General features: G+C 33.4%; 1 protein-coding gene across 1 annotated transcript; it reads left to right on the top strand.

Annotated features, from left to right (window-relative positions):
- Nucleotides 1–1,412: 1,412 nt before the first annotated feature.
- On the top strand, nucleotides 1,413–14,687 carry LOC145318338 (uncharacterized). Its single transcript, XM_080159638.1, has 9 exons — nucleotides 1,413–1,487; nucleotides 5,894–5,972; nucleotides 6,232–6,350; nucleotides 6,607–6,720; nucleotides 8,574–8,625; nucleotides 10,878–10,944; nucleotides 11,754–11,869; nucleotides 13,965–14,028; nucleotides 14,398–14,687. The coding sequence occupies exons 1-9, from the start codon at nucleotides 1,414–1,416 to the stop codon at nucleotides 14,478–14,480; spliced, it is 768 nt and encodes a 255-aa protein (XP_080015764.1). The 5' UTR covers nucleotide 1,413; the 3' UTR covers nucleotides 14,481–14,687.
- Nucleotides 14,688–18,907: the final 4,220 nt, after the last annotated feature.

Below are 18,907 nucleotides of genomic sequence, written 5' to 3'. Positions count from 1 at the left end.
CACCAGGTTTTTTTATGAAATCAATTTTTAAGATCTATTTATGCACTCAGAACAGTTTTCTCTATTACAAATAAAATTAAGTTTTTCCAATAAAAAATCTTTAAGTTTCATACAAAATTGTTTTCTTGACATAACTGTGCTAAAAGTATACATAACATCGTCATTATTATTATCATTTTCAGGATTAGGATTAGTATTAGGAATAATGATTTCATTCCATAACTTTGGTAGATAAGAGTAAGGGAATTTTTTAAAAGATTCAAGTCTAACAAATGGAACATTGTACTGTTGATTATTTCTAAGAACTCTTTGTATAGAGTTTGCAATGCTTTTCCGCCAATAATATGTTTTGCAGCATTTATAGCAAATAATGAGCGTGAAATCTTTTTATTTATCATATCAATATGATATTTAAAGTTTAATTTAGGATCTAGATAAACACCTAGAAATTTAATTGCAGGAGTTTCACTCCTTGAGTTGACATATGAAAGTTTGTGTACCAAATTTGGATCATTTTGGTTATCATTATTGTGATCAAGATTAATACTAATGCTATCAAAGTCAATTATTGATTCATCTTTTGTAAATATCATAAATTTAGTTTTTGATGGATGTAGGCTTAACTCATTAGTTCTAAACCAATAAGTTATTTTTCTTAATTCAATATTAAGAATACTAATAATATCATGAAGGTTTTTACCCGAAATTAAAAAACTGGTATCATCAGCAAAAAGTAATGTAAATAGAGTAGTACATTTAGCTAAGTCATTGATATAAATTAAAAATAGTAAGGGTCCTAAAATAGATCCTTGAGGTACACCTTTGTTAATATATTTCATATCAGACTTTTCATTGTTAATGTAAACAAATTGTTGTCTATTTGCTAAGTAATTTTTAAACCAAGTCAATTCTGTACCATTGATTCCAAGCTTAGAAAGTTTGTCCAGCAAGATCCTATGAGAACAGCAATCAAAAGCCTTTTGTAAATCACAAAAGACTCCAACTGTATACTTTTTATCATTACTATTCTTTACAATTTCATTTATTAGATGAAAAATGGGCTGTATGGTTGACTTTTTTTTCTGAAAGCCATATTGATGTTTGTAAATAAGGTTATTTTCATCAAGATATGCAGTAAGTTTATTTGCAACTATTTTTTCAAGGATTTTTGAGAAGATTGGCAGAAGACTTATTGGTCTATAATTAGACATGTTACTTAATAGATCAGATTCTTTTGTTTTAAGTTTGAAAATTGGCAAAACTTTGGCTATTTTGAGCTCATTTGGAATGTTGCCTGACTGTAAGGATAAATTTAGTACAAATGGATCATATTCAACAGAATAAAAAGTGCTGTAAAAATTTTTAACTGACCCACAATTAAATTTAACTGAGTTTACATTAATTTCAGAAGTAATGAAGGGTGACTATAGAAGTGGAGGAGTTCTCATAATCTTTCTTTTTCAATTCTTTTTGTCTTTACATTCCGTGTAAGTACTTAGATATTATTGAGAGCAAAGCTACTCTATCATTTTGATTGTTGGACGTACTTACGGACAATAACATAGTTAGAGTTAGTTACCTCATAAATAAAACAAAAGGTTCCCTTAGGTTTAATTGAAAGGAAGAAAAAATATGAAATATAAGAACAAGGATTTACATCCTAGGGTCAATTTCTCTTGGGAGGGTGAAGTTATTTGCTACCCTACCCTAAAATAGGAGTAATAAGGAGCTTTACAGTAAAGTAGACCTATATCGGCCCAGCGGTTATCGAGACCTTTTGGTACACAGAGACAGACACAAAATCCGAATCTTTTATTTCAGGGTTACAAAACTTTTCTTAACTTTTATTTCTTTTTATTAAACCACAAGTGGTCATGGAGATGCTTGTTTTTTCCATAAGCTATTCTAGACAAACAACTTAATTCAATTTTTATATAACATCTTTTTTCTCTTGATTTGTTATTTTGGTGGCGAATGGTATTAAAATAGACAAACAGGTAGATATATAAGATAGACAGATAGATATAAACATAGCTAGATAGATATATAGCTGGATAAATTAATTAATTTGAATGTGTTATCTAAAACTGTCTACCATATTATTTCAAAGGACGGTGTTAAAACATTTATACAAAAAAATTTATATTTCATTCTTTTTCTTCTTCATTTTTCCAAATAGTTGCAGCTCCTCTTTACTTATGGTATAATCATATCTGCGTCTAACAGACAGCTGTAAAAAAATATATTTAATTATTTAACAAATTAAGGCTTTTTTATTGATAGAGGAATATTCATTTTGGAACATAATTCAAGCTATATATTAATATTCTAGCGGATGCGCCCCCAGCTTCTGGGGGTTCAATACCAGAAAAGGAAGTGCGGAGGCAGAAAAAACCTTCAGACATCACAGTACTTCAAAACAAAAGCAAAATAGCCTAAACCCATGCCATTACCTTTATTGAGCTTCCCTAATGTAAAGAACTTTATCGTGTCATTAGTCGGAGATATCTTAATGAACGAACAAAAAACTTACTACCAAAATCTTGCTACTTTAAATAGCCTAACTTTGTCGTTTTGTAAGCCATCCTGGAAAGGTAAAATATTTGATTAACATGATGAAAGCTAATCCGTAGAATTAATTCTAACATTCTACCAGGAAGAGATGGGACATTGGACTTTAAATTATACTGGATCCTAAAGTTGTTTAAACACGTTTGCTCTCATTCAATGGCTTAATTTTTTTTGACTTTGAAAAAATCCCGATTAAATTAGCATTGAACAAAGTTTTATACCAATAATTTTGATCAGTAGAAGGGTCAATTATGTAATTGGGGTATACATGAATTTAACAGCATTGTCGTATCATTTAAAATCCCTGCATTTTACCAGGGGTATTAGTGACACTCATATTCCGGAAAACTGTCCAGTTCCACATACAAATTTTATCTGAAATAGGAAAAAGGTATGTCTATCTTTGATATTGAATTCTTCCCTAGCATAGCGGAACTCTGTATTCCAAGGCGGAGGGGAGATAAATAAAAGTAGCCTAAACCTATCCCAAGTATCCAAGAACTTTGTGAATCTTTCCTAGATTGGAAAACATTACTGCTTTATATAACTGGATGCAAAGTAGAATCCAATATTAATTTAAAAAGTAATTAAGTATCTTAAGAAATCAATGTTTTATCATATTTTTATTTTGGGCTTGGGAAGGGGGCTTGACACAGAACATACCAACTGCAAACAAAGTTTATATTGAAGAATTCTAATCATGAATTCTATAGGAAAGTTTTTATAGTCTTTTATCAAGATAAATTTGTTGTTTCCGTGTTCTGAATTCAATTACACACACTCCCTCTACTCTCCCCCCATATGCCTCATTCTTTTTACACACCTCCTCTGAATAAAAATCAGGTAAAACTGTACCATACATGAAAAAGGGTCAATAGTAGTGGAAATCTTTATAAAATAAGAACTTACAAATAAATTTTTGTCAAATATTTTATATAAATTAGTGAAAATTTTGAAGAAAAAATATATTTAAAACAATTTCCGTCAAAGTGCATTGTAAAGCACAGAAACCCCAACCACCCGGGCCCTATTTCTATGGCTAAAAAGACATGCCCTAATATAGTTTAACAGAACTTTTAAATTTTCAGATCTTTGTATGACGGGTTTTAAGAATGAAATAATCAATCGTAACTTTGACTTAAGATTAGTGTTTGATATGTTATTATTTAAGAGCAATGTTTAATAGACTATAAAAGTTTTAAAGATTTTTAATCAATATAATAGATTTGAAATCTGCATAAAATTTTAAGGATTTTTTATAAAATTAGTTTTTTATATAATTCTGTATTTAAAGGCGCAAATACAAATTAAGTTAAATAATTTTGAGATCTGTGATTGGTGGATTGAAAACTATCTGCGCTCTGATTGGAGAAGCTTAAGTGACGTACATCATTCAACCAATTAGAGCGTAGGTAGTTTCCAATCCAGCCATCCTATTGGTCAAAATTTATTAACTTAAATCGTATTTGCGCCTTTAAATAAAGAATTATATAAAAAACGAATTTTATAAAAAATCCTTAAAATTTTATGCAGATTTCAAATCTATTATATTGATTAAAAATCTTTAAAACTTTTATAGTCTAATGTTTAATTAACATTTTCTTTCGGGAGTGGTGTGCTTTATAAACAAGAAAATTTAGAGTGTTCCTATATGTTCGTCTACAACCTTTTCCAATAAAAACAAGAATAAGAATTTTCTCAGGAAAGCAGTAAATTTGAACAACATTTTTGCCTAGTTCTGAAACTATTTGATATATTTTATTTTCCCAAAAAAATAAAAGTGTTTTAAATTATCTTAAATATAGAGAAGAAATAATTTTTAAAAGTTTAAAACATGTAAGGAAGAAGAGGTTTCACTAATAACATCATTTGATAAAAAAGAGGTTTCCCGGTTTAACACATTTTTGGTGCCAGGCAAATACTTTTTTTATATTATTCTACTATTTTTAGTGGCTTTGTTGGATGCCTATAAAACTTTATAAAACTCCTCTAAACAATGCTTTTACTATTTTCCTTAGAAAAAAATGTTCTCCTCACTTTTATCAAGGAATAAAAAATTAATTTTTCATGTAAAAAATTGTCTTTTTCTTCCTCAAGTTTTAGGTCTCGAGATGCACATAAAAACACATTGCATACTACGATTATTTTGACTTAAATTTTTGTAATTGGATTAATTTTTTTGTAGAGGGACAAAGTGTCTCAAATTAGCCTTGTGGCGTCATAAAAATGAAGGAGATGAGAGGAGAAGTGGGAAAGAAACCTCTCTAATAAAGTGATGGATAACCACTCATTTTTGTGAAATCACAGGGCTGATTTTTGAGTCACTTTTTCCCTCTACAATTTTTTAGGTCGCTAAAAAATTATAAATAATTCGTTTGTCATTCAATAGACTTGATATTTCTTCTCTGTCTCAATATGTATGTTTATTTGTATAATCTTTAGTATTTGATGCGGAGAATAGGAATCAGTGAGCTGTTACACCTGTGGTATTACAACTATAGACCCAGTAATATAATATTTAGTATTGGATGGAGAGAATGGGACTCAGTAATCTGTTACACTTGTGGTATTACAACTATAGACCCAGTAATATAATATTTAGTATTGGATGGGGAGAATAGGACTCAGTGAGCTGTTACACCTGTGGTATTACAACTATAGACCCAGTAATATAATATTTAGTATTGGATGGGGAGAATGGGACTCAGTGAGCTGTTACACCTGTGGTATTACAATTATAGACCCAGTAATATAATATTTAGTATTGGATGGGGAGAATGGGACTTAGTAATCTGTTACACCTGTGGTATTACAACTATAGACCCAGTAATATAATATTTAGTATTGGATGGGGAGAATGGGACTCAGTGAGCTGTTACACCTGTGGTATTACAACTATAGACCCAGTAATATAATATTTAGTATTGGATGGGGAGAATGGGACTCAGTAATCTGTTACACCTGTGGTATTACAACTATAGACCCAGTAATATAATATTTAGTATTGGATGGGGAGAATGGGACTCAGTAAGCTGTTACACCTGTGGTATTACAATTATAGACCCAGTAATATAATATTTAGTATTGGATGGAGAGAATGGGACTCAGTAAGCTGTTACACCTGTGGTATTACAACTATAGACCCAGTAATATAATATTTAGTATTGGATGGGGAGAATGGGACTCAGTAAGCTGTTACACCTGTGGTATTACTACTATAGACCCAGTAATATAATATTTAGTATTGGATGGGGAGAATGGGACTCAGTAAGCTGTTACACCTGTGGTATTACAACTATAGACCCAGTAATATAATATTTAGTATTGGATGGGGAGAATGGGACTCAGTGAGCTGTTACACCTGTGGTATTACAACTATAGACCCTGAAAATGACGAAGAGGTAAGTAAAATATATTCATATGCAACAAAGTCGTCAATACTTAATACAATTTAGTCTAAAAATTTTAAAACAGCTTAACAATCAATCAATAAAGTTACTTAATTTCAACTGGAACATTTATTGTTTAACATGTGATTTATTAAGAGTAGCAACTCTAGAGTCATTTATTAGGTTTGATAGATTAAAGCATCATGTGAAATTCTTGATCATATGTGATCTAAATTTTCATTTCTCAATTCAATCAGATTATATTTTGTAGGGAAGCTACGGCACAGACCCTGGAGAGAACAAGAAGATGTACAACCATAGTTGTGACCTTATGGACAATGGTCTCGGTGGAAACTATAGATTTGCTGGACAAGAACTGGAGCCCAGAGAGTAAGTTCCAAGGATAAGGGAATAGGACAATAGGCGATAAATTAATGTACTAATTATTATGATAAACAAAACTATCCCCTCAGTAGAATGAATTATTGTTAAAGAGTTTTTTATATTTAAAAATGCTATACAAGTAAATTTGTGTAACAGAACATTTTTTCTTCTATAAAAAGGATTCTTAAAGTACATATCAATATCTGAGGAATTTTTAGATTTTTTGACATCATACCTAAATATTCTTATAAATATATTTTAGCTGGGTAGAGAAGATAGAACACACAGAGCCAAAACTTGATGAAAATGGCACAGCTATAACTGTGTGTAAAGAAGAGGTTCTAGATACAAATGGAACTGTTATAGAAGAGGCTCGGTAAGATTTATCCTTATAAAAAATTCCCCCTCCTCAAATTTAAAAAAAATCTAAAACAAAAATTGGGTTAACGAGTTCAACCGCCCCCCCCACCTCCTCAATAGCCTCTAGAGGCTTCTAGGGGGCGTAGCCGCTAGTATATGCATAATGGAATAAAAAATATCGATTCAAAGTTATTTTTTTGTGGAAAAGGTTGGACACTGATATTTCGTACAACCAGATTAAGATTCAATATGTGGTCTCATTTTGTAAGCCTGCAAATGAGAGAACGTATTTATAAAACCGTGAGTCTAATATGATTTATAGACCAATACCCTCCCTCCCTGGAAATTCCACTTATATAAATTTTTATCCTTGTAAGTATATGAATGAATATTTTAGGATTAGTAAGTACAATGAATTTTTCATGTTGCCTGCGGGGGTCTAACACCCCCGCCCCCCCACCTCCCTTCTTTAGTTCATTTAAAACTGTAGTGTAGAGCTCTTCCATTATTCCTTTTATTTTCTAAAGCTATGACATCATTGCATTCTAAAAATCTTTGAAGCCAGTCATGAAACAAGGAAGATAAACATTGGTACTGGGATGGAGTTACGTACCAATAAAACCTAGTTATAAAGTAGCAGCTATCAATCCAGGGATCTAAAGAGATAAGACAATGACCGATAAATTGATGTAAATCTCCAATGATGATACACAAAATCACCCCATCTATATATTTAAATTTGTGGTTGAAACGTTTAAACACTTAACTTAATGAATCAACCAATCAAAATTTGCTACAGTCCCCAAAGTTGTAAAGTCAAAAAATAAGAAAATGTTATTATAAAACTTTAGGACTATTTTAATAAACAGTCCATTGTCCCCTCTCCCTCTGTATTAATCAGAGGACGGGATATTTATATGGGACGAGTCGCCAAATATGAGAAATTGTGATATTATTTGATATATTTATATGGGAAGAATTCTGAGAATTTTTAATAATGTGTGTAAAGAATGTTTAGGCAGGAGTATGTAAAATATTGTATATAAACAGCTGCGCATTATTTTTATAATTATCCTTGTTGTTTATATAGTCCCTATTTGTCACCCCCCCCCCCTCTATTTTAAACATTTAAATTATGTCCATCAGTCCGACATACAAAGCTTTGGCCGTTATTTTACGTTGTATTAGAATCGTACTATTGATTTGAAACCTTGCATGGGATTTCTGAGACAATGGAGGTCTATTTCAAACATGTTGATTATCTTTTACAAATTATGCAGATTTACAAACAATTCATAACTTTTGTATAAGTATATCGGACAGTTTTCTACGGATAAGAAATAATTAATTGCTTGTCCATGTTGTCCCGATCATAATCCCACGACTGTGGTATAACGCTTATAGCGCATCCGCTCACTTTTTGCTGTATGACAGGTTCGAATCTCGCTCAAACACCGTGTCACACTAAAAGACGTTAAAAATTGTCGCTACTGCTGCCAGGTGTCAGTAAGATAGAATACCTTGGCCCACAACAGGCGCAACTCTTTACTATGCACTGTCAGGACTTCCAGGAAAAGGTCGTGAAACTAAAGGATTGGTTGTTTGTAGGACGTTTGATCGCTTTAAGCTGCTAAATCTGGGAGGAAGGGGAAATTAGGGATTTTATTACACTAGTCCCCAAAGTTTTATTATTACGTTTTCTTATTAGTTGGCTTAACAACTTTGGGGACTTTTATTGAATTATTATTTAGTGTCCAAACGTTTCAACCATTAATTGTAATATACAGAAAGGGTAATTTTTTTATAATGATTAGGGATGTATATAATTTATTGGCCATCCCTGTTAATTAATTTTCTTGTTTTTTTCAGTTGTGATCCGGTGTTTAGAAATTGGACAGAGACTAGGAAACGTCCACCAAAGGTAAAGTGTATCATGAAGCAGGGAGGGAAGAACATGGGAATGAAAAATGCACTGGTACCCATAGATTTAAACACCTTACCTTACTCGTTAGATGAAAAACTTTGGGTACTTCTATTTTTAGTTAAAACTAGTGCTGTCTAGTTAAACTAGTTAAAATCTATAAAAAGGGATAGTTTTGGTCATTTTTAATGAAGATGTTTATTAAGCTGCGAACCAAAAAAATAGGCAAATCCGAATTTTCAAAATGGCAGCTTCATTATTCATTTGGGACGAATTTACTGTAAATATAATATGTGGATGCATCTTTTTGTTACAAGTTTCCACCGCTGATTTTTATTAATCAGCACCAATGAAGCACAAGATCTCAAAAACAGCATTTTGGGTAAAAACTGGTGAACCAAAAAAATATGCAAATCCAAAAAAAATCAATGGAAAAACTATTTTTTTGCACTTTTCTTCTGTTTTAAAATTTAAAAAATCAATGGAAAAACGATTTTTTTGCACTTTTCTTCTGTTTTTAAATTTAAAAAATTGTGAATTTATCAGAATCAATCTTTAAAACAGAAGAAAAGTGCAAAAAAATCGTTTTTCCATTGATTTTTTTTGATTTGCATATTTTTTGGTTCGCAGTTTAATTTAGTGCACATTGTCTTATCCCTTAAGATCTAAAGAAATTAAATCTAAACTCCATTAGCTTGCATGTCTACAAGTTGATAGATTGGTAATGAATTGAAGTACAAAAAAAAGTTGGATGTTAATTTAGCGCCCATTGTCTTATCCCTTTAGATCCCTGATATTGTAGCAAGCCAATAAGAAACACAGTTGTACCAGAGATGGGGTTTTATAAAAAAATGCCGCGTTTTTTCGACATTTTTTTAGACATTGATTGATTGAACGAATTCAACAGAGTATACAACTTAAGAATTCAAAAATTTTAATATTATTATTTTAGCCATTTGTATAATGTCTAAAACAGCTCTAAAAAGATGTATTAATTAATGTGCAGCAAAAATGGACTTAAGATAATTTGTTTTTCTTTCATGAAGGCTGTACCAATAAAAGCAAAATAATTAAATAAATAGTTGTATACTCTGTTTAGATTTTGCGAATGCCGCGCTACATGTCTAAAAAAATGTCGAAAAAACGCGGCATTATTTATAAAACCCCATCTCTGGGGGTCAATGGGAAATAGGGCAGTTAGTTGTCTGGAGTATAAATCTAAACTTCATTAGCTTGTATGGCTACAAGTTGTCATGTGTGACGTCATAAAGATACGTTTAAAAAGAAGAAATAGGAAAGGAGACCCTTAAAAAGAGATGGATTTTCATGACGTCATACACTTTCTAAAATGAAGTGAAGTCCGTACTGCTGCTATGACAGAAGCTAAGGGAGGTTTATTTAGACTATCAGAAGCAGTGTTTTGGAATGGCTTGGCTAATAAACAGGCACAACTTTACGATAGAGTTGTAGGATGTTGCCTTGATAAAATATTTTGTATATTATCAAAATAAACCATAAAAACAAGAATTATGAAATATTGTAAATTTGTTTTTCTGAACTCTTTTCTTTATACTTGCTTATTACTAATATAAACCATAAAAAGTGCCATAAATGTCTAACATTAATCTAGATAATAAAACAAGGAAAATTATGTTAATGGTAGCGCAAAAACAAATTATTTTTGAACGGCAGTCATGCGCTTTATGGCAGCCGATTAGTTGCTGCGGAAAATGAAAATACTGTTTCAGCTGCAAATCTTGAACTTATTGGCGGCCATAGCTTAAAATACTGTTAAACGGCTGTCAACAACAGTCACTATGCTTAGTGGCTGTGACTTTTATTTTTACAAGTAAAGGATTATCACTCAAAGTCGACTGCTGATTTTCAATTTTCTTGATGATGTGGGTTAGAAAATATGATTACTCTAATTATTCTCTATTTTCTAGAGTTATGATATGACTATGTGGGTTAGAAAATATGATTACTCTAATAATTCTCTATTTCTAGAGTTATGATTTGACATTGTGGGTTAGAAAATATGATTACTCTAATAATTCTCTATTTCTAAAGTTATGATATGACGATGTGGGTTAGAAATTATGATTACTCTAATAATTCTCTATTTCTAGAGTTATGATATGACGATGTGGGTTAGAAAATATGATTACTCTAATTTTTCTCCTTTTTCTATAGTTATGATATGACGATGTGGGTTAGAAAATATGATTACTCTAATAATTCTCTATTTCTAGAGTTATGATATGACGATGTGGGTTAGAAAGTGCCCAGAGGGTGTCAGATCCTGCTTCAAAGCTCAAGGTAAGTCGGGGAGGGATGGGACATTGTCATACTTGGTTCATAAACATCTCCTCTCAATTGTTACTATTCAACTTTGGGTAATTTTGTTATCATCATCTGGTTTGTACATAAATTTATCGTCTCTTATTGTGTGTGTTTATCGCTTTTTAAAGGTAATTTAGGTTAAAGGTTTAGTTCAGAACAAACATACTGTAAAGAACCTAATTATAGGATAGCTTCGCTGTTTCAAACTACTGTCATAATATCTGGTTACTATTAAAATATTTAAAACTCCGTGCTAACAAGATTTTAACACTTACAAACAAATTTGAGAACATTAGAACTTAATCCGTTCTTAATCTACGTCAAATGTTTCTAACTAGCTGCTTCGCCTCAAACCTCTTCGGCCATCTTAGTGATTTAAGGGGGAATAACCAGAATACCCTGCACCGCTATTAATTTAACTTTATTTAATATAAAAATTAAGTTGGAAGATGGTATAGTATAGTCATCAAATAGACGAAATTTCTAAGGTGGTTAAGTTATCTCTCTCCAAAATTAATTAAAAGTCTGGTCAGAGCTTTTCTGAAGATTCCCTGAAAAAGGAGTACTTGATCAGATTTGGCTCTTGAGATTTATTTTGCAGTTTTGCTCTTTTGTTTGGATAAAAATAGACGACTTTTTTTTCATATCAGAACTATTATTATTATTATGAAATAAACTTTGAATGACTTATGTAATGATTGTTATTACATAGTTATATGTTACATACAAGTTTCTAGTAGTTCTTAGTATTGGCCTAATCAGCCAAAAACTATAAATTATTTAAGGTAACTGGGACGAGCAGAAGCCAGTGTTTCGTGGCTGTTCAGAATCCAAGTATGCCCACGGTACGACCTGTAAGAGAGAACTCAAAGCTGTTAGAATAAATCCGGCTGCACCACTGGTTAGTAGTATTTGATGTTGTTTTTTTTGTTGGCGTATTTTCTTAAAATTTTTTCTGGTATTCTGTGTGAATGTAATTTAAATGGTTTGTGACGACTAGATTGTATAAAATAAAAGTATTCATAGCTGACCTTTCGAACACCTTTTTTTTGAAAAGTGCTACTTCTGATCTTTTTGCTTCGACTGCGGGACACTTTATAAGGGTTAGGCTGATATATTATTGTCATGATGATATTAAACATAATTCATTATAACTACATGAAACATCTAGTAGCTCCTTTTTCTAATATAAAAATTAACCTTAAACCACCCAAAGACTGGAATCTAAAAATGAAATAGCATAAAACCATCGTAGAATCTACGTTAAGCTTCTAAAAAATAGAGAACATAATCGGTTAAGAACACAAAAGAACCTTACAACTTTACCTAATAGGATATATTTATATTCACCACACGAAAGACGGTGAAAGACCTAAACCAACCTAAAATATTAGAGTAGAAAAGAGTAACTTTACCTCTTAGAATTAAGATATTTAATATTCTTAATGAACTAAATTTGAGGAGAGGTATTTAATCAAGGTGTTTATTCGGTGTGCCAAAAAAGTTTTATATTAACAAAATTATAAAGTATTGTCCCTTGACGAAATATCAAGTTATCAAATTACATAGATAACAAAGCAATATTCATTATAGACAAAAACCTTTGATAAAATATTAGTACTCATGATATTAAATAAACGACACACCAATAAGTAAGGCTGGCACAAGTTTTGTTTTTGAAGCCTTAAATATTACTAACTAATCTGACAAAATCATGTTTTGCTTCTAACAGCAGTTTTGTATATACATATTTCTCAAAGAGGTTAAATTTATATTCAATAGTTTAACAAGAAGGTGATATCCTAAATAAAACTGTATTTGTCATTTTCATAATTTTTATTCTTTTTATTTTGTTATACCATCAAAGCAACATTTTTACAGCTGGGAATTTTTAGAGCTGTTTTAACAGCTTTAGAGTTAACAGCTGGCGGCTATTACTGTAGATAAGTTTTATTGGGAAAAGAGAAGTTGATGATACTTGTAGAGTTGTCCAGCATTAAAAAAATATTTTATAAGTTTGTTTTAAAGTTTGAAACTATCTGAAACAGCAATTAAGATATACACAACTAATACTATTCAAATTTATACTGGCATTATCCTTTTTATTTCGTATTGTACCAATTTAAGTTCAGACCACACAGCGCCTTGCTAGAGACGTTAAGTTGTTACTTATTGCTGTTATTGCAGACGCGGGATAAAATAGTAAAAGCCTAGGGGATCCTTTGCACATAAACAAGCCGGTTAAGGCTTCCAGATAAAGGTCGTGCAATTAAATGATAGGTTGTCTTTGTGGTGTTATTTTACCTTATACCCAGTGTATTTGGACAGAAGAGGAATCATTGCTCCTCTTATTTATACTCTGTTCTCGTACCTAACGTTACAGGGTAATGTACAGCAGCCTTGTAGATACGGGGTAATTGACAATGTAAATATAAATTTTTTTGAACGTCTTCGGTTATGTCGTGGCTATAGGTCTTGAGCTTAAACCTATTGCCTTCCTGACAAGGAGGCATATAATTCTTGCATTAAGTTACGGGTATGGGGAAAGGGGGTAAGGTCCACTTATAGCTTTGGGGGTTATTGTATCTTTATGCTGACACAAAATTAAACCTGTTGTGAAAACTATTCCAAATTATTAATTTAGTTGTATTCATAAATGGAGCTAGATGAAAATTTGTTATAAAAATCCTATTTATAAAAAGAAGCTTATATTAGATCAGTGCCAGTTTTTTCCGAATGATATGCATGCCTTTCCATTTTTTCAAACTTTGACAAAACCCGTGCATGCCAATGTACAGGATACATAATAAATATTTATTGAATCGTATTATAGACAAATTTCCGCGGATATTATAATGAAAAATTATAAATACTAACCAGTTTTGTTACCCCCAGGGCATGGTGTTAATTTTATGATTTTTATTTTAAAATTCGTGAAAAATTTTTGTAATACGATACTATACAATAGTACACACTGGAAAATTTAAATTTTGTAGGTTGATGTAGAGGTGTATTTGTGCTATTGCAGTTCTGATAATTGTAATATAGAAATTAATTCAGGTAACAATTTGATATCTAAGTTTAATTAATTCCAGGAACTTAGGAAAGACAAATCTAAAAAATGGTTAGGTTAGGTTGTATTTTTAAGTAATTTAATGACTACTTAGCCATGGTCAGATATGTGCATATTAAAAAGCAGATAATATATAGCCATTTGAACAAATATGAAATATACATATTTTATTTTACTTTAAGGAAACACACTGAAAGTTGACGATTTTTTAAAGTATTTTTTACGTTTTATTTTGATAGACCTGCTGGGATTTAACATCGCTAGTATTTTCAATGTTATCAAATATCTATTTAATTTAGGAAACTCACTGAGAGATATCTCAACAATCCTTGGAGTAATATTTCTTTTATTTTTAGGAAACCCACTGAGAGTTGACGGAGCTAGTCTTCTGACTGTGATTGCTACTGTACTAATAATTCTTTTCATAACAGAGGAATAAAAGGATTTCCAGATTTTAGACTTTTTAAAATTGTAAAAAAAATATATAGATTTTAATGTAAAACGTGTATTATTTAAGTATATTGGATACTAATTTCATATTCAGAAAAATTTAAATTAACCTTAAAATTGTATTATGAAAATTGGAATATAATAGCAATATTTTAGTTTTGTAATAAATTCTTTAATAAATAGTTTATAATTTTTATAGTTTTATTTTTCTGATTCTTTACAACTTGTGGTAAAGGTTCAATCCAAAATTTAAATATTATTTTTTCCGCTGCTGCTTGAAATTTTTTGAAAATTAGACAATAGGGGTGACCCCTAAAATGGTGGGTCCACGCATTACGTGCATGACAGATATCTCGAGTTTTTTCCGTCTTAATTTCTAACGACTTTTTATACAGTTTTGTATTGTGGGAGGCGTAGTTAGACAAATTAGTTGGGGGGGAAAGTACCAATTCAACGGTGGGCGTTCATTTCCGCATGCTATCACTTCAGCATATTGTTTCATCAATACACAAAAGCAAATTAAATTAGAAGGGGTATACAGTAGTGGGTATAATGGATCTAAAGGGATAATGATAATAAGACAATGGCCGATAAATTAATATATACCCCAATGATGATACTTAGAATAACCCCTTCAGTAGATTAAAATTTGTGGTTGAAAAGTGTGAACAATCAACCTAATGAAGCAACCAATTTAAATTGACCCAATCCCCAAAATTGTTAAGCCAACTAATGAAAAAACGTTATTTTAAAACTTTGGGGACTATTGTCATTGCCCACTCTTTCTCTGCTTGTGTTGGAATGTATTTTCTTGTATTCCCTGGCAAGTTCGAACCCATTAATTCCCTTTTCCTTACACCAGAGAATGAGTGTGTTACGCGGCATTCCTAACTATCTCCGCGCGTCGCTTGTAAACAAACAAAAAGACGCGCATTTTTCCTTTGATGATTCCCATGTGAAGAGCTACGTGAATGAAAATAATGTATTGGTTGAATATACATGCGCTCTAATCCGTGGAAGATCTCAAATAAGCCTTCCTGCTTAGTTTGACATCATATGTGGTAAGAATTTATCTTTAATTCTTAATAATAAGCGTAGAATGGTATATATTTACGAAGAAATTTAAAACATTAATTTTTCAACAAATAGACCATTTAATTGCTGACTTTTGACATACGAATATTTTCCTTAATTTTATTGATCATTTGAATCTAAAATTATTAATTTCTGAAGCGATTTAATATGTTTCGTGCCAATTTAAAGTTTTTTAGAAATTTTATATTTTTAATTAAATTGAAATCACGCAACCTCGATCTTACAAAAATAATAAACCATTAATATTATGTAATTAATTTTTATATTTTTGTTTTAGACTCACTGTTTTCATGGTAATAAATACACATTTGTAAACTTCGCTATGTTGGTCATTCGGAGGGCTTGGAGATAAGATTTCGAGAACGGCAAGGCATGCGTTCCGAAACAATGAAAACAAGACAGAACAGATGCGGCTAAGAAAATATCTGTGAAGTTTTGTGAATGTGTTGGTTGTGATACCTTACCACGCATTATTATAATCGTAATCAGTACAGTTAACTTTTGTGACAATCATGGGTCCTAAAAAGAATAAAGGCGCTCAACTGGGATTGCGGCTGCGCCCAGCCGTCGAGGCCCTAACCAGTGAACTAAATAAAGTGATGAAGTTGGTCAGTGAATCTTCAGAGCTTGACGTTAGACATTTCACTAAGGAGTCAATCCTTGTCCATGACAAATTCGAGACATTTGATAGCATCATGGTCGGTTTTAGCAAGCTTGGTGTGAGAATCCAAGAGCTTGAGGAGTTTAGTGACATTTATTCTAATATAGTTACTGTGCAAAAGGATTATAGTGCTCTGAAAGATGCTCTAGATGCTATAGAAGAGCTTAGTGACATTCAAAGTGTTGTTGATTTAGTTGGTGATAATTTGCCTGACCATAAGGCTGAACTATATGATCGATGCTTAAAGATTGTGAAAGTTATTAAAGGGTCATACTTTCCCTTACCAGAACCAATTATAAACACTTTGTCTGCTTTGATGAAACGGCTGGCTGAGGTTAAGCTTGAACCTGTGAAGCCGCCTGCAACAACGGCGGGTGCCTCGACAGCATCGCCATTTGTGTCACCGTTTGGCACACCACAGTTCGGCACCGGTTCTATATTCACGCCAGGATATATGAATCGTGTCGACGAACGCCTTCTCCCCAGCTTCGACGGTCAAGAGGCAGCCTACGTAAGTTTCAAGGACAATTTTAAAAAGCTTACCGTAGGACAGGACCCGTCATATTTACAGTTATTGTTAAGCAGTGAAAAGGTCTGTAAAAATAAAGAGTTGAGACTTCAGTTAATTCAGATTCAATCGCATGAATCTCAATGGGCTTACCTTGATGCACGTTTTAAGTCCAAAACACGTCAGATGCTCTGCCTTTTCAACCAATGGGAGAAGAAGCCTAAACCGTCGGACTCCAACCAGATTGTGACAGTCTTAGCAGAGTTTGGTGGTGCAGTTAGCCAGCTCGAGCAGCTGACTAAAGATGATGATGATGATGAAGTTACCACAAGCCAGTGGTTGACCGTGATCCTTCTGGAGATGTTATCCAAGAAGTTGCCACGTGATTTTCAAGATAAGCTCAACCTAGCGTTGGGCTCGATGGATACCCCAAATATTCCTAAGCTGTTGAAGATTATAGAGGAACAGAGGGGCGCCATTTTGATGCGGTGCTCGATTGATGTAGACACCCCCTCCAAGAAGAAAGGTAATCCTGCGGCCGCAGCTACAGCCGTTGGTAAACCTGGGTCTCCAGCTAAGACCAAGAAGAAACAGCCTTGCCCGTCGGAAGGTTGTAACTCTGATCACCTGTTGTTTAAGTGCTCCAAGTTTAGGGATATGTCTGTTCCTGAACGTAAAGTCTTCATCAAGAAGATAGGCGCCTGTTTGCTCTGCTTGCAAAAGGGGCATCGGGTGGCCGACTGTCCCAGAGCCGATAAACTTGGCAGCTGTACCATTGACAGCTGCAATCAGCCCCATAATAGCTTGATTCATGAGACTGTGGCTGGACAAGTTGCGGCAGTTTATGAATCACAATTGTTTAGCAAGAACAATTTTATGCTGATGTTGCAGCAGCTCCCAGCATTGGCGGCTGACAAACGTCAAGTCACCGTCAATGCTATGTGGGACTCTGGAGCAAATTTGACGTTGATTTCTAGAAGTATTGCCAAGAAGTTAGAGTTGCCATCAACTGGTCGCACAGCTACTATTTCTCTGGCAGATGGAAAGAGCCAAGCATGTCCTACAGTCAAGATTTGTTTGGTTGACCGCAACCGGAATTCACATATTCTGGAGGCGGCGGTAGTGCCCAGCATTGGTACTGAAGAAGGGTTGCGTTCTATTGATCCTACAGCTGCCGCCGAAATTTTCAACATGAAGCCTGATAATTTTTCTATGGTCGACGGTAAGATTGACGTTCTTATCGGCCATTTAACCCCAGCCATGTTCCCGTGTGCAGATAAAATGGTTGGTGATTCTAGACTGTACAGAAGCTTATTTGGTACAGGCTATTTAGTTGTGTCTGCAGATGGCAGGACTGTTGCTAATCCTGTCGCCTGTAAAGCTGTTAAGTTGGAGGTCAGCAAGATGGAGTTCCTGAGTACAGAAAGTTTGGGGATACAGCCGCCATCAATGTGCAGCGGTTGTAAGAACTGCCGTCATTGCGCCGCCATTGCCGCCGGGCAGTCCGCCTTGGACGTGCGTAAGCGGCAGCTGATTGAAGAAGGTTTGACGTTGGATCTTGAGAACCGTATCTGGACGGCCTCATATCCTTACAAGCAGCCGCCAAGTGTGTTGTTTGATAATTCTGAGCAGGCGTACAAAATCTGCTTACGTGACCGGCAGAGGATGGTCAAAAAAGGTGAATATGACACCTTCTGCCAGGTGTTCCAAGAAGCTGTGTCTCGTGGAGTGTATCAGAAAGCTTCGCCAGAAGATCTAGCTTATACTAAGCCCGTGTATTATTCGAGCCTAGTCTGCGCATATAAAGAGTCTATTTCCACGCCGTTGAGGATATGCGCCAATTCTAGCCTCTGCTGCAAGGGGCTAAGCCTCAATAGTATTATGATGGATGGGCCAGTTCCATTATATACCCTGATGCACAATCTTATTCGGTTCAGAAGTTATAAGTGTGCATTCGTGGCTGACATTCAGAAGTTCTACAATTCATTGTTAGCTACCTATGAAGATTCTCAGCTGAAACGTGTTTTTTTCGCTGATACAGTTGATGGAGAGCCAGAGGTTTATCTCACTAAAACCATCAACTTTGGTGAGGCCTTGGCTGGCGATATGGCCGTGACCGCCCTCAGACTCACCGGTCGTATTTTTGGTGGAC

This window comes from Acartia tonsa, chromosome 4, assembly GCF_053477335.1.
Source record: "Acartia tonsa isolate MP-2025a chromosome 4, ASM5347733v1, whole genome shotgun sequence".
NCBI classification, from domain to species: domain Eukaryota; kingdom Metazoa; phylum Arthropoda; class Copepoda; order Calanoida; family Acartiidae; genus Acartia; species Acartia tonsa.
Note: the sequence above shows the minus strand (reverse complement) of the source record. Positions and strands in the feature narration are given on the sequence as shown.